This window comes from Chiloscyllium plagiosum, chromosome 9 (genome assembly GCF_004010195.1).
Source record: "Chiloscyllium plagiosum isolate BGI_BamShark_2017 chromosome 9, ASM401019v2, whole genome shotgun sequence".
Lineage (NCBI taxonomy): Eukaryota > Metazoa > Chordata > Chondrichthyes > Orectolobiformes > Hemiscylliidae > Chiloscyllium > Chiloscyllium plagiosum.
The window spans coordinates 1,208,975-1,224,420 of record NC_057718.1 but is presented as its reverse complement, the minus strand read 5'-3'; the positions used below and the strand labels follow the sequence as shown (position 1 = coordinate 1,224,420).

The following is a 15,446-nucleotide window of genomic DNA, read 5'->3' as shown; positions in this document are numbered from 1 at the left end:
TGGATGCTGCCTGACCTGCTGTGCTGTTCCAGCAATAAAGTTTCAACTTTGATCTCCAGCATCTGCAGATCTCACTTTCTCCTCGAAGATTTCAACCTACTGCGAATCCTCTTACAAGGATGCCTTCCTTGCAGAAGCTCTCTGCCTCTCTCTACAAAGATTTCAGTGAGTCCCTCTCTCACTGCACACCCCAGGTCAATCACATTTCCAACGCCCCTCCTCCAAGTCCCTCCTCCCTACCTTTTATCTTCTCCTGCTGAACACTCTCTGCTCATTCCTGAAGAAGGGCCTGTGCCCGAAACGTCGAATCTCCTGTTCCCTGGATGCTGCCTGACCTGCTGTGCTGTTCCAGCAATAAAGTTTCAACTTTTGGAAAATCAAGCCAAATGAGGACTGTTGTAGAACAGAGGGACTGAGGAATACACATACACAGTTCGTTAAAAGCAGAGTCTGAGATAGACAAAGTTGTGAAGAATGCTAGCCTTCATCAGTCGAGGCATTGAGTACAAGGATTGCTACAGCTGCTTAGGTCATTAGTGAGGCCACACTTAGAGTATTCTGTACAGTTTCAGTCACCTTGTTATGGGAAAGACATAGTTAACCTGGAAAATGTGATAATGCTGCTCCTTCAACAAGGTTATGTTGTCCTTGTTTTATTCCAAAAGGAGTTGTAAAAGGCAGAGGTGCTGATATGGCTACCAGAGACTGCCTAAGTCAACAATAAGGGAATGCCTTTAGGTTTTTTTAGAACAGTTACACAACGAAAGGGGAGTGGTCAATTCTCCCAGTTCTGGGATTTTTTTAGTTTGGTGGGGACAGAGGATCCATGCTTCAGCAAATGATCCCTGGCAGATCCTCTCTCTCTCACATCACTCCTGTGAGAACCTGGGCTTGAATTTACCTTTTTTTTGCCAAGGGGTGTGTTTATGGGGATGTTGCAAGAAATTGGAATAGCATCATTAAGTTGCAAAAGAGTGTGTTGGGTTCTCGGACGGGTTAAGTTAGGCGGGTTAAGTTAGGCGGGTTAAGTTAGGCATGTTAAGTTAGGCAGGTTAAGTTATTCTATACTCTGTTCTCTTTTGTTTGTGTTTCATGCAGTGGTCTGTAAATAAATTCTGTTTGTTTAAATCTGAGTGGTTTGACCAGCTGCATCACTCCTGGAAAAACCATCCTGCCTAATAGAACTAAAAAAGGTCGGGTCTGGGTGACCTTCTGGAAACATTTTGAGGGGGCCTGGCCTCAAGTTGCCAGGACTCGGAGGCTTGAGTTATAGGGAGAGGATGGCCAGGAGAGGACTTTATTCCTTGGAATATAGGAGAATGATGGGTCACCTTATTGACGTATATAAAATTGTGAGGGGCATTTTGTTTTTTTCCAGGGATGGGGAATTGAAAACTAGAGGGCATAGGTTTAATGTGAGAGGGGAAAGGTTTAAGAAGGATCTGAGGGGCAACGTCTTCATGTAGAAAGTGGTGCATCATTACTATCAGGGGATAGAAAGGGAACCGGCAGGCAGTGCAGGGATCCCCTGTGGCCTTTCCCCTCAATAACAAGTATAGTGTTTGAATACTGGTGGAGGGAGCAACTTACCAGGGGTAAGCCATGGGGTACAGGTCTCTGGCACAGAGTCTGTCCCTGTTGCTCGGAAGGGAAAGGTGGAGATGAGCAGAGCATTAGCCATTGGGGACTCCATTGTTAGGGGACAGACAGGAGGTTCTGGGGGAACGAGAGAGACTCACGGTTGGTGTGTTGCCTCCCAGGTGCCAGGGTTCATGATGTCTTGAATCGTGCTTTCGGGATCCTTGAGGGGGAGGGAGCGGCCCCAAGTCATGGTCCACATAAGCATCAACGACATAGATAGGAAAAGGGATGGGGATTTAAGGCAGAAATTCAGGGAACTAGGATGGAAGTTTAGAGCTAGAACAAACAGAGTTGTTATCTCTGCCCATGCCACTTGCTATTGAGGCAAGGAATAGGGAGAGAGAGAGGAGTTGAACACGTGGCTGCAGGGATGGTGCACGAGGGAGGGTTTCAGATACCTAGATAATTGCAACTTATTCAGGGGTATGTGGGACCTCTAAAAACAGAATGGTCTTCACCTGAACCAGACAGGTACCAATCTCCTGCAGGGGGAAAATTTGCTAATGCTCTTTGGGAGGGTTTAAACTTATTCAGCAGGGGAATAGGAACCTGAATTGTAGTTCCAGTGTCCAGGAGGTTGAGAGCAGTGAGATCAGAAATATGGTTTCATGGTCACAAACGTTCACTGGCAAGCAGGAAGGTGGTTTGAAGTGTGTCTACTTCAACGCCAGGAGCATCCGGAATAAGGTGGGTGACCTTGCAGCATGGGTTGGTACCTGGGACTCTGATGTTGTGGCCATTTTGGAGACATGGATAGAGTAGGGACAGGAATGGTTGGTGCAGGTTCTGGAAATCAGATATTTCAGTAAGAACAGAGAATATGGTAAAAAAGGGGGAGGTGTGGCATTGTTAGTCAAGGACAGCATTACTGTGGCAGAAAGGATGTTTGAGGACTCATCTACTGAGGTAGTATGGACTGAGGTTAGAAACAGGAAAGGAGAGGTCACCCTGTTGGGAATTTTCTATTGGCCTCCGAGTAGTTCCAGACATGTAGAGGAAAGGATAGCAAAGATGATTCTGGATAGGAGCGAGAGTAACAGGGTAGTTGTTATGGGGGCTTTAACTTTCCAAATATTGACTGGAAATAGATTAGATTCCCTACAGTATGGAAACAGGCCCTTCGGCCCAACAAATCCACACCAACCCTCCAAAGAGTAACCTTTCCCGACCCATTCCCCTACCTTATATTTACCCCTAGCTAATGCACCTAACACTATGGACAATTTAACATGGCCAATTCACCTGACCTGTGAGAGGAAACCCACGCAGACACAGGGAGAATGCGCAAACTCCACACAGACAGTCGCCCGAGGTGGGAATCGAACCTCGGTCCCTGGGACTGTGAGGAAGCAGTGCTAACCACCGAACCACCATGCTGCCCCAAAACTATAGTTCGAGTACTTTAGATGGATCAGTTTTTGTCCAATGTGTGCAGGATGGTTTCCTGACACAGTATGTAGACAGGCCAACAAGGAGTGAAGCCACATTGGATTTGGTACTGGGGAATGAACCTGACCAAGTGTTAGATTTGGAGGTAGGTGAGCACTTTAGTGATATTGACCCCAATTCAGTTATGTTTAGTTTAGCGATGGGAAGGGATAGGTATATACTGCAAAGCAAGAGTTATTGCTGCAAGCAAGGTAATTATGATGCGATTAGGCAAGATTTAGGATGCATAGGATGGGGAAGGAAACTGCAGGGGATGGGCACAATTGAAATGTGGAGCTTATTCAAGGAACAGCTACTGCGTGTCCTTGATTAGTATGTACCTGTCAGGCAGGATGGAAGTGGTCGTGCGAGGGAACTCTAAAGAAGCTGTATCTCTTGTCAAGAGGAAGGAGAAGGCTTATGTTAGGATGGGATGTGAAGGCTCAGTTAGGGCACTTGAGAGTTACAAGTTAGCCAGGAAGGACCTAAAGAGAGAGCTAATAAGAGTCAGGAGGGACATGAGAAGTCATTGGCAGAGATGATCAAAGAAAACCCTAAAGCTTTCTATAGGTATGTCAGTAATAAAATAATGACTAGACAAAGATTAGGGCCAATCAAGGACAGCAATGGGAAGTTGTGTGTGGAGTCTGTGGAGATAGGGGAAGCGTTAAATGAATATTTTTCATCAGTATTTACACTGGAAAAAGACAATGCTGTCTAGGAGAATACTGAGATACAGGCTACTGGACTAGATGGGATTGAGGTTCATAAGGAGGAGGTGTTAGCAATTCTAGAAAGTGTGAAAATAGGTAATTCTCCTGGGCCAGATGGGATTTATCCTAGGATTCTCTGGGAAGCCATGGAGGAGATTACAGAGTCTTTGGCTTTGATCTTTATGTTGCCATTGTCTACAAGAATAGTGCCAGAAGACTGGAGGATAGCAAATGTTGTTGTCTTGTTCAAGAAGGGGAGTAGAGACAGTCCTGGAAATTATAGACCAGTGAGCCTTACTTCAGTTGTGGGTAAAATGTTGGAAAAGGTGATAAGAGATAGGATTTATAGTCATCCAGAGAAAAATAAGTTGGTTATAGGTAGTCAACACGGTTTTGTGAAGGGTAGGTCGTGCCTCACAAACCTTATTGAGTTCTTTGAGAAGGTGACTAAACAGGTGGATGAAGGTCAAGCGATTAATGTGGTGTATATGGATTTCAGTAAGGCATTTGATAACATTCCCCACGGTAGGCTATTGCACAAAATATGGACGCACGGGATTGAGGGTGATGTAGCAGTTTGAATCAGAAATTGGCTAGCTGATAGAAGACAGAGGGTGGTAGTTGATGGGAAATGTTCATCCTGGAGTTCAGCTAGTGGTGTACTGCAAGGATCTATTTTAGGGCCACTGCTGTTTGTCATTTTTATAAATGACCGAGATGAGAGGGTAGGAGGATGAGTTAGTAAATTTGTGGGTGACACTAGGGTCGATGGAGTTATGGATAGTGCTGAAGGATGTTGCAGGTTACAGAGAGACGTAGATAAGCTGCAGAGCTGGGCTGAGAGGTGGCAAATGGAGTTTAATGTGGAAAAGTGTGAGATGATTCACTTTGTAAGGAGCAACAAGAATAGTGTACTGGGCTAATGGTAAGAATTGTAGTATAAATGAGCAGAGAGATCTCGGTGTCCAGGTACATAGATCCTTGAAAGTTGTCACCCAGGTTGATAGGGTTGTTAAGAAGGCATATGTTGTGCTAACACTTATTGGTAGAGGGATTGAGTTTCGGAACCATGAGATCATGCTGCAGCTGTACAAGACACTGGTGCAGCCACATTTGGAGTATTGCGTACAGTTCTGGTCACTACATTATAGGAAGGATGTGGAAGCTTTCGCAAAGATTCAGAGGAGATTAACTAGGATATTGCCTGGCATGGAGGGAAGGTCTTATGAGGAAAGGCTGAGGGACTTGAGGCTGTTTTCGTTAGAGAGAAGAAGGTTGAGAGGGGACTTAATTGAGACATATCAGAAAATCAGAGGGTTAGACAGCATGGACAGTGAAAGCCTTTTTCCTCAGATGGTGATAGTTAGCACAAGGGGACATAGCTTCAAACTGAGGAGTTATAGATATAGGACAGATGTCAGAGGTAGTTTACTCAGAGAGTAATAAGTGTGTGGAACACTCTGGCTGCAACAATAATAGACTTGCCAACTTTAAGGACATTTAAATGGTCATTGGGTAGACATATGGATGAAAACAGAATAGTGTAGGTTAGATGGGCTTCAGATTGGTTCCACATTTCAGTGCACCATCAAGCGCCAAAGGGCCTATACTGCACTGTCATGTTCTATGTTCAATGTTCTGTGTTCTATGTATGGAATGGTCTGCCAGAGGAAATGTTTGAGGCAGGTACAATAGCAACATTTTTTTAAAAATTTGGATCGGTACATGGCTGGGAAAGGGTTTAGTGGGATATGGCCAAAATGCAACAACGGGAAGTAACTGAGTGGATACAATGGTCAGCATGGACCAGTTTGGGCCGAAAGACCAGTTTCCATGCTATAATAATCTATGGTTCTATGACTCTTACCAATTTTTATAGATACACCATAGAAAGCATCCTATCCTAACGCATTATAGCTTGGTTTGGAAAGTTAGGGTGGCACGGTGGTACAGTGGTTAGCACTGCTGCCTCACAGCTCCAGAGACCCGGGTTCAATTCCCGACTCAGGCGACTGACTGTGTAGAGTTTGCACATTCTCCCCGTGTCTGCGTGGGTTTCCTCCGGGTGCTCTGGTTTCCTCCCACAGTCCAAAGATGTGCACGTCAGGTGAATTGGCCATGCTAAATTGCCCGTAGTGTTAGGTAAAGGGGTAAATGTACGGGAATGGGTGGGTTACGCTTCGGTGGGTCGGTGTGGACTTGTTGGGCCAAAGGACCTGTTTCCACACTGTAAGTAATCTAATCTAATCTACTGCAAGAAACTACAGAGTTGTGAACACAGCCCAGTGCATCATGCATACCAACCTTCCATCAGCTTGCTTTTTCTCCATGGAGGCTGCCTGACCCAGTGTGATCTCCAGCACGTTTGTACAGGTTCCAGCATCTGCAGTAATTTGCTCCTACATTGTGTTTAATGAACCGCCATGTCTCTTTGAGGAGTACCCACCCTGAAGAAGCTTTGCTTTTCTGACTGATAGGAATTCTGATTGTCTGTCCCTTCCACACTTCATGTCAGCTCTGATGAAGAGTCATCTTGACTGGAAACGTTAGCTTGTTTTCTCTCCATGGAAGCTGCCTGACCTGCTGTGATCTCCAGCATTTTTTATACCTAGAATATTACCTAGCTCTCTGGATTAATAGTCTGGTGATAATATTGTGAGGCCACCACCCTAACCACAATAAATGGGTGAGGCCATTAAGTGATTTCCACATGATGATCGTGTTAAATTCATGCTGTTGCCAATGAAAGGGTCAATGCAGGTCAACAAACTCAAGGGTGAAAGGTAAGTGGTTATATTTAGATACTTGTTTAGAGACAAAAAAAGGTGCAGATGCAGAAATCCAAAGTAAACAAGTAGGAAGCTGGAAGAAGACAGCGAGCCAGGCAGCATCAGGAGGTGGAGAAGTCGACATTCCTGAATAAGGGTTATACCTGAAACATCGATTTCTCCACCTCTTGATGCTGCCTTATTTGCTGTGTTCTTTCAGCCTCCTGCTTGTCTACTTTAGATATTTGGCAGCAGAATTTTAAATGGGCAGAATGTGTGAGTTGAAAACTTGCATGAGGATCTCCACTATAGATGAGCTGGTAATGGGCAATGTTTTTATGATGAAGACAATAAGTAGCCCAGAGCTCAGCTGGATGTTAAATAGAACTGAAAGGTGCTAAACAATGTTGTTCAGTCAGTGACCAGAATAATACTCAGGGATGACTGAACCAAGTTTGGTCAGGAATGAAGACAATGGTTTCAGTTTCTTCAATGGTAATTGCAGTGAGTGATTGTGTGAGTATTTTAGTTGGATTCTTGCTTACCATCACTTTTGGAGTTGAAAACAGCTTCTTGCACTTGCTTTGGTCCCAGCAATCCCCCAGCTGGCCAGATGTCAGAGTCCACGACATGCTGAACATCACCAGGATACTTCTCCATGTTGACTGCTGCATGATAGTCAGGTCTCAGGATCAGAAATTCTTTCCAGAAAGAAAACAGAAAACTACATTAGACAGAAACCCTTCCCCAGTACACTGTCTCATGCTACAGACCCATCCTGTCTATTGTGTTCAGTTCTGCTCAGCCACTGAAAGAGACTTAACTATGATGGGCAGATCTGAGGGAATCCCTGAAAGTCAGAGTCTGAGTTATGGGAAATGGCAGTTAGCTCATTTGGCTAAGAGTTAACTGAAGAATGACTCTTACTACATAGATCCAATCCCTGTCCTGACTGAGGTAAGGGCCTATATTTTGGGGGCTATATTCTTACCATATCCCACTGCGACATAACAGCATGAACTAAAGTAAATGGCAACGGCAGAAAAAGCCCTATCCTGATCAACCACACGCTACCCAAGTGGAGCCTTCTTGCCTCTGGAATCATTTGAAAGCGGTCCACATCCTTCATCCACTTTGATTAGATGCTATCCATAGCTTTAAAATCCCTGACAGCTTAGATATTCCCCACAGCGATGGCCAGAGAAAGAGAGTGGGGCTTTTCGCTCTGGGAGATGACCACATGAAGGTAAATATGATGGTTAAAATTCCAATTTAATGTGGATATTGATTTAAGTAAAAATAAATGGCAGAAAAAGACTAATCGAAGAGGAATAAACCGCCAGATAGAGTGAATGCAGATGCTGTAGAATCTTTGAAATACATCTTTGGTTTCTCTAGTTGGGGTGAGGTGCCAGGGTCTGTGGATGGATTAATGGCCTTTCTGGCCTGTAATTATCATGATCTCATCTATCTCTAGCTTTCCTTTTCTCTCTCTCTCTTTCTCTAACTCTCCATGTTTCTCTCTGTCCAGCTCTCCTAGTTTCTCTCTGTCTCTTCCCTTGTCTTCTGCTCCATCTCTCCTTGTTTTACTCTGCATGAGCTCTCCATGTCTTTCTCACTCTCTCTCCAGTTCTCTGAAACTCTCTCAAGTCACAATCTCCCTTTCTCCAGCTTTCTCACCCTCTTTGCATCTCTCCTTGTCCTGCTCTCTGCCTCTCTTTGCATGACCCCTCAATGTCTCTCTCTGTCTCTCTCTCTCTCGTTCTTGCTCTCTCTCTCTTTCTTTCTCCCTGTCTCTCTCTCTCCCTTGACTCTCAATCTCCCTTTCTCCAGCTTGCACACTCCAACTATCTGTGTCTCTCTGGATATTTCTCCCCAGCTTCCCTTCACTTTCTCTCTCTCTGCAGCTCTGCATGTCTCTCTCTGTCCAGTTCCTTTAATTTTTCTCTATGTATCCCTTTGTCTTTTTCTCCCTCTCTGCAGCACTCCTTGTCCTTCTCTCTGTCTCTTTTTACATGAGCTCTCCATGTCTCTCTCTCGCTCTCCACACTCAATCTCTTTTTCTCCAATTCGATCTCTTCAGCTATTCTTATCTTTCTGGATATCTCTCTCCATTAAAATAGAAACAAAGAAGATAGGAGCAGGAGTAGGACATTTGGCTCCTTGAGCCTGCTCCACCATTCACTATGATGCAAGATGATCATTGAAGCTCAATCACCACAAGTGCCACATCTACCTCCTTCTTAAAAACGCTAAATATTTTGGTGTCAACCACTTTCTCTGGCAATGAATTCCACTCTCTGAGTGAAGAAATTTCTCCTCTCAGTCCTGAAAGTTTTTCCCATTCTCCTTAAATGATGACCACTGGTTCTGGATTCACTAACATCAGGAACATCCTTCCTGCATGTAACCTGTCCATAATATTTATAAAATATACGTAGGTGATTTAGATGAGGGAACTAAATGTGTTATCTCCAAGTTTGCAAATGATACAAAGCGAGGTGGGAGGATGCTGAGATGTTGCAGTGTGATTGGACAGGCTGGGGGAGTGGCCTAAATTCAGGATAATGTTGACAAATGTGAGGTTATCCACTTTAAAAGCAAAAAAGGAAGACTGGTTTACATCTGAATGGTGATAGATTGAGAAAGGGAGAAGTGCAATGAGACAAAGAACAAAGAACTCAGAGCAAAGCACAAAACAGCACAGGAACAGGCCCTTTGGCCCTCCAAGCCTGCAGTGACACATTTTGCCCTCCCATACTAAAACTACCTTCACTTACAGGATCCGTATCCCTCTATTCCCTTCCTATTGGTGTATTCCAGGTGCTTCTTGAATGCTACTAATGTGTCTGCTTCCACCATCTCCCCTGGCAGTATGCCATACCTATCCTTCATTCTTGTAGAAACGTGCTGCTCCTGAACCTTTATCAACTACCTTGTGAAATATTCCCATATGTCTAATGCGGATTTACTCTCAAACAATTGACTCCACTTAAAATTCTCCAGTTCCTACTTAATATGGTTGTAGCTTGCCTTCCTCCAATTTAACACCTTATCCCAAGGACTGCTGTTATCCTTATCCATGAGTATCTTAAAGCCAACTGTATTATGGTCACTACTCTCAAAATGCTCCCCACTGGAACTTCACTCACCTGGCCGGGCTCATTTCCCAAAACCCCTTCCCTTGCTGGACAGTTTATATACTGGAAGAAAGTGGGGACTGCAGATGCTGGAGATCAGAATTGAAAAATGTGGTGCTGGAAAAGCGCAGCAGGTCAGACAGCATCCATATGTTTACATACTGTGTCAAGAAACCCTCCTGAATGGTTGTTACAAATTCTGCCCCATTCCAAACCCCTAGCACAAAGTGAATCCCAGTCAATAAGTGGGAAGTTAATATCATCCACCACAATAATCTTGCTATTTTTACATCTTTCCAAAATCTGTCTGCATATTCTCTCCTCTATCCTCCCCTGGCTGTTTGGAAGCCTGTAGTATACCCCAGTATTATAATTTTACCTTTCCTATTCCATATTGTCTCACTGCACGGGTCCTCTGATATATCCTCTGTCAGTATAGCTGCGAGATAATCCTTTACCAGTAATGCAACTCTCCAACTCCCTTTTACATCCCTTTCTATCACATCTGAGACATTTAAATCCCGGAGGATTCAGCTGCCAGTCCTGTACCTCTTTCAGAATCTGCACACCCACTGCCTTTCCTGTTTGAGTTCAACTATGTCTGGACATCAAACTGCATCTGCGAAAAATGAATAAACAGCAAAATTCCCAGCTGACCTTGGAGGAACCTGTGTGGGAGAGCTCACAGCACAGGAACAGATAAGTGCATTGTTTTTAAATGTAACCTTACTGTAAATCTACAATAGCGAATAGAGTGGGTTCTTTTTTGATTATATTTTTATTGAGATATGTCTCTTGATTAAATTTTTAAAATAACCTATAGAGGTTTGTAAAATCATGAGGGGGCAAGGTCTTTTCCCTCGGTGGGGGAGTCCAAAACTAGAGGGCAAAGAGTTAGGGTGAGAGGGGAAAGATTTAAAAGGGACCTAAGGGGCAACTTTTTCACACAGAGGGTGGTGCGTGTATGGAATGAGCTCCCAGAGGAAGTGGTGGAGGCTGGTACAATTACAATAACTAAAAGGCAGCTGGATGGGTATATGAATAGGAAGGGTTTAGAGGGATATGGGCCGGGTGCTGGCAAATGGGACTAGATTAGATTAGGATATCTGGTCGGCATGGTCGAGTTGGACTGAAGGGTCTATTTCCGTGCTGCACATCTCTATGACTCTAAGTCTCCTTAATCACAATAATATCATAGTTTCAAGTACTAACCAAACTCTAAGTTCATCTATGTTGCCTATTATACATTTCACATTGAAATACATGTTTTTCAGACACCTCCCCTGCTGTTTTCAGCAGCATTTCCTGCCTGTTCTTGTTCTTAGCTGAAAATGTGTTGCTGGAACTGCGCAGCAGGTCAGGCAGCATCCAAGGAGCAGGAGAATCGACGTTTCGGGCATTAGCCCTTCTTCAGGAATGAGGAAAGTGTGTCCAGCAGGCTAAGATAAAAGGTAGGGAGGAGGGACTTGGGGGAGGGGCGTTGGAAATGCGATAGGTGGAAGGAGGTCAAGGTGAGGGTGATAGGCCGGAATGGGGTGGGGGCGGAGAGGTCAGGAAGAAGATTGCAGGTTAGGAAGGCGGTGGGGAGTTTGAGGGATTTGACTGAGACAAGGTGGGGGGAGGGGAAATGAGGAAACTGGAGAAATCTGAGTTCATCCCCTGTGGTTGGAGGGTTCCTAGGCGGAAGATGAGGCGCTCTTCCTCCAACCGTCGTGTTGTTGTGGTCTGGCGATGGAGGAGTCCAAAGACCTGCATATCCTTGGTGGAGTGGGAGGGGGAATTGAAATGTTGAGCCACAGGGTGGTTGGGTTGGTTGGTCCGGGTGTCCCAGAGGTGTTCTCTGAAACGCTCCACAACTGTCCCAGTCCTGCCCAGGTGTGACCTGTCCCAGTCCTGCCCAGGTGTGACCTGTCCCAGTCCTGCCCAGGTGTGACCTGTCCCAGTCCTGCCCAGGTGTGACCTGTCCCAGTCCTGCCCAGGTGTGACCTGTCCCAGTCCTGCCCAGGTGTAACCTGTCCCAGTCCTGCCCAGGTGTGACCTGTCCCAGTCCTGCCCAGGTGTGACCTGTCCCAGTCCTGCCCAGGTGTGACCTGTCCCAGTCCTGCCCAGGTGTGACCTGTCCCAGTCCTGCCCAGGTGTGACCTGTCCCAGTCCTGCCCAGGTGTGACCTGTCCCAGTCCTGCCCAGGTGTGACCTGTCCCAGTCCTGCCCAGGTGTGACCTGTCCCAGTCCTGCCCAGGTGTGACCTGTCCCAGTCCTGCCCAGGTGTGACCTGTCCCAGTCCTGCCCAGGTGTAACCTGTCCCAGTCCTGCCCAGGTGTGACCTGTCCCAGTCCTGCCCAGGTGTGACCTGTCCCAGTCCTGCCCAGGTGTGACCTGTCCCAGTCCTGCCCAGGTGTGACCTGTCCCAGTCCTGCCCAGGTGTGACCTGTCCCAGTCCTGCCCAGGTGTGACCTGTCCCAGTCCTGCCCAGGTGTGACCTGTCCCAGTCCTGCCCAGGTGTGACCTGTCCCAGTCCTGCCCAGGTGTGACCTGTCCCAGTCCTGCCCAGGTGTGACCTGTCCCAGTCCTGCCCAGGTGTAACCTGTCCCAGTCCTGCCCAGGTGTGACCTGTCCCAGTCCTGCCCAGGTGTGACCTGTCCCAGTCCTGCCCAGGTGTGACCTGTCCCAGTCCTGCCCAGGTGTGACCTGTCCCAGTCCTGCCCAGGTGTGACCTGTCCCAGTCCTGCCCAGGTGTGACCTGTCCCAGTCCTGCCCAGGTGTGACCTGTCCCAGTCCTGCCCAGGTGTGACCTGTCCCAGTCCTGCCCAGGTGTGACCTGTCCCAGTCCTGCCCAGGTGTGACCTGTCCCAGTCCTGCCCAGGTGTAACCTGTCCCAGTCCTGCCCAGGTGTGACCTGTCCCAGTCCTGCCCAGGTGTGACCTGTCCCAGTCCTGCCCAGGTGTGACCTGTCCCAGTCCTGCCCAGGTGTGACCTGTCCCAGTCCTGCCCAGGTGTGACCTGTCCCAGTCCTGCCCAGGTGTGACCTGTCCCAGTCCTGCCCAGGTGTGACCTGTCCCAGTCCTGCCCAGGTGTGACCTGTCCCAGTCCTGCCCAGGTGTGACCTGTCCCAGTCCTGCCCAGGTGTGACCTGTCCCAGTCCTGCCCAGGTGTAACCTGTCCCAGTCCTGCCCAGGTGTGACCTGTCCCAGTCCTGCCCAGGTGTGACCTGTCCCAGTCCTGCCCAGGTGTGACCTGTCCCAGTCCTGCCCAGGTGTGACCTGTCCCAGTCCTGCCCAGGTGTGACCTGTCCCAGTCCTGCCCAGGTGTGACCTGTCCCAGTCCTGCCCAGGTGTGACCTGTCCCAGTCCTGCCCAGGTGTGACCTGTCCCAGTCCTGCCCAGGTGTGACCTGTCCCAGTCCTGCCCAGGTGTAACCTGTCCCAGTCCTGCCCAGGTGTAACCTGTCCCAGTCCTGCCCAGGTGTAACCTGTCCCAGTCCTGCCCAGGTGTAACCTGTCCCAGTCCTGCCCAGGTGTAACCTGTCCCAGTCCTGCCCAGGTGTAACCTGTCCCAGTCCTGCCCAGGTGTAACCTGTCCCAGTCCTGCCCAGGTGTAACCTGTCCCAGTCCTGCCCAGGTGTAACCTGTCCCAGTCCTGCCCAGGTGTAACCTGTCCCAGTCCTGCCCAGGTGTAACCTGTCCCAGTCCTGCCCAGGTGTAACCTGTCCCAGTCCTGCCCAGGTGTAACCTGTCCCAGTCCTGCCCAGGTGTAACCTGTCCCAGTCCTGCCCAGGTGTAACCTGTCCCAGTCCTGCCCAGGTGTAACCTGTCCCAGTCCTGCCCAGGTGTAACCTGTCCCAGTCCTGCCCAGGTGTGACCTGTCCCAGTCCTGCCCAGGTGTAGAGGTCCCATCTCCCCCAGAACCGGTTCAATGTGCCACATACCTGAAACCCTCCCCTCACACCATTGTTTCAGCCACATGTTCATCCTATATATATTGCTGATTCTCCTCTGACTAGCTTGTGGCAGTAATCCTGAGATAACAACATTTGAGGCCCACATTTCAAGGGTTTCATCCTTTTAGGATCTCATCCTTTTTAACCAATGTCGTTAGTACCAACATGTACCACGATCGCTGGTTGTTCAAACTCCCCCTTCAGAATGTCTCGCGACTGCCCCAAGACATCCAGGACCTGAGCACAAGGGAGGCAACACACCATCCTGGACTCGTTTGCAGACACAGAAATGACTATCCACTTCCCTTATGATTGAATCCCCTACAACTATACCATGTGCATACTGATTTCACCCTCACCCTGCAGTAGAGCCAACCATGGTGCAAGAGTTTGCCTGTTACTGTTATCCCCGAGATGCCATTCCCCTCGACAGTAACCAAAATGGTATGTGTGTTTTGCAGGGAAATAACCACAGGAGATTCCTGTACTGCCTGCGTAGCCCTCCTGCTCTGCCTGGTGATCACCCATTCCCTTCCTGCGGAGTCTGAGTCTGCGGTATGACCACCTCACTATCTGCAATACTCTCCACCTCAGAAATGTTGCTCAATGACCTCAGACGCTGCTCCACCTCCGAAACTCGGGCGTCTAGGAACTGCAACTGAATGCACATCTTATACGCATGCAACTCCTCGGCCCAGTTAATGTGCCCAGCTTCCCATGTACAGACAGACAAGCAGACTATGGTTTGGGGGTCTCCTAATATGTCTTACCCCTTAATTCTAATTAATCGGTAAAACATTAAATATATTTAAAAATAATCTGGACAGCAGTCTGTGGGGTGTGGAGTGTGGGAGAGACTGGACAGTAGAGTTTAGATTAGATTAGATTAGATTACAGTGTGGAAACAGGCCCTTCAGCCCAACAAGTCCACACCGACCTGCCGAAGCGTAACCCACCCATACCCCTACATTTACCCCTTACCTAACACTACGGGCAATTTAGCATGGCCAATTCACCTAACCTGCGATGTGGGGTGTAGGAGAGACTGGACAGGAGGGTGTGGGGTGTGGGAGAGACTGGACAGCAGGGTGTGGGGTGTGGGAGAGACTGGACAGGAGGGTGTGGGGTGTAGGAGAGACTGGACCGGAGGGTGTGGGGTGTAGGAGAGACTGGACAGCAGGGATGTGGGGTTAGGAGAGACTGGACAGGAGGGTGTGGGGTGTGGGAGAGACTGGACAGCAGGGTGTGGGGTGTCGGAGAGACTGGACAGAAGGGTGTGGGGTGTAGAGAGACTGGACAGGAGGCTGGGACAGTGCTGCAGTATTGGTGAGATAAGTCAGTACAGGAATATCTGGATGATCTTACAAATGTCCAGGACTTATGCAATAAATGCTGATACATAAGAGACCTGTAAGAATTTCAGAGTATTTAAGCTAGTCACTATTAAACAAGTAACCAATTTCTTTCCCCATTATGAATAAATACATGGTCAGTCCCGATTCTCTTACCTGTTCTGGTTGTGAAGAGACTTCTAGCGGAAGCTCTGTCCCTTTATCTGCTTCAACTGCAACTCTCTGCCTTTTTATACCATTCTTCCTATTTGTACTTCAAAGAAACGCGTCATCACGATTAAATCAACCTTTTCAAGGACAATAATTGTAGGAAATCTGAAACAGCTAGCACTCCAAAGGAATCAGAGCTTTTAACAGACGTTGCATGTGTAAACAGAACCTTTTCCACTGGTTACACAGTGCAGGGGATTAGCACCTCTCCACACAGGAAATTTCACAGCATCCTCTCAAAACCTAACACTTTTCAAA

General features: G+C 47.6%; 1 protein-coding gene across 1 annotated transcript in view; it reads right to left on the bottom strand.

The window, feature by feature from the left end:
• pomca (proopiomelanocortin a) overlaps positions 1-15,237 on the bottom strand; it is a 38,193-nt gene extending 22,956 nt beyond the window's left edge. Inside the window, exons 1-2 of the mRNA XM_043695221.1 lie at positions 15,135-15,237; positions 7,096-7,251 (exon numbers count right to left, since the gene is read on the bottom strand). Of these exons, the coding sequence (XP_043551156.1) occupies positions 7,096-7,224 (129 nt within the window). The 5' untranslated portion in view covers positions 7,225-7,251; positions 15,135-15,237. The remainder of the gene's footprint in view (positions 1-7,095; positions 7,252-15,134) is intronic.
• Positions 15,238-15,446: the final 209 nt, after the last annotated feature.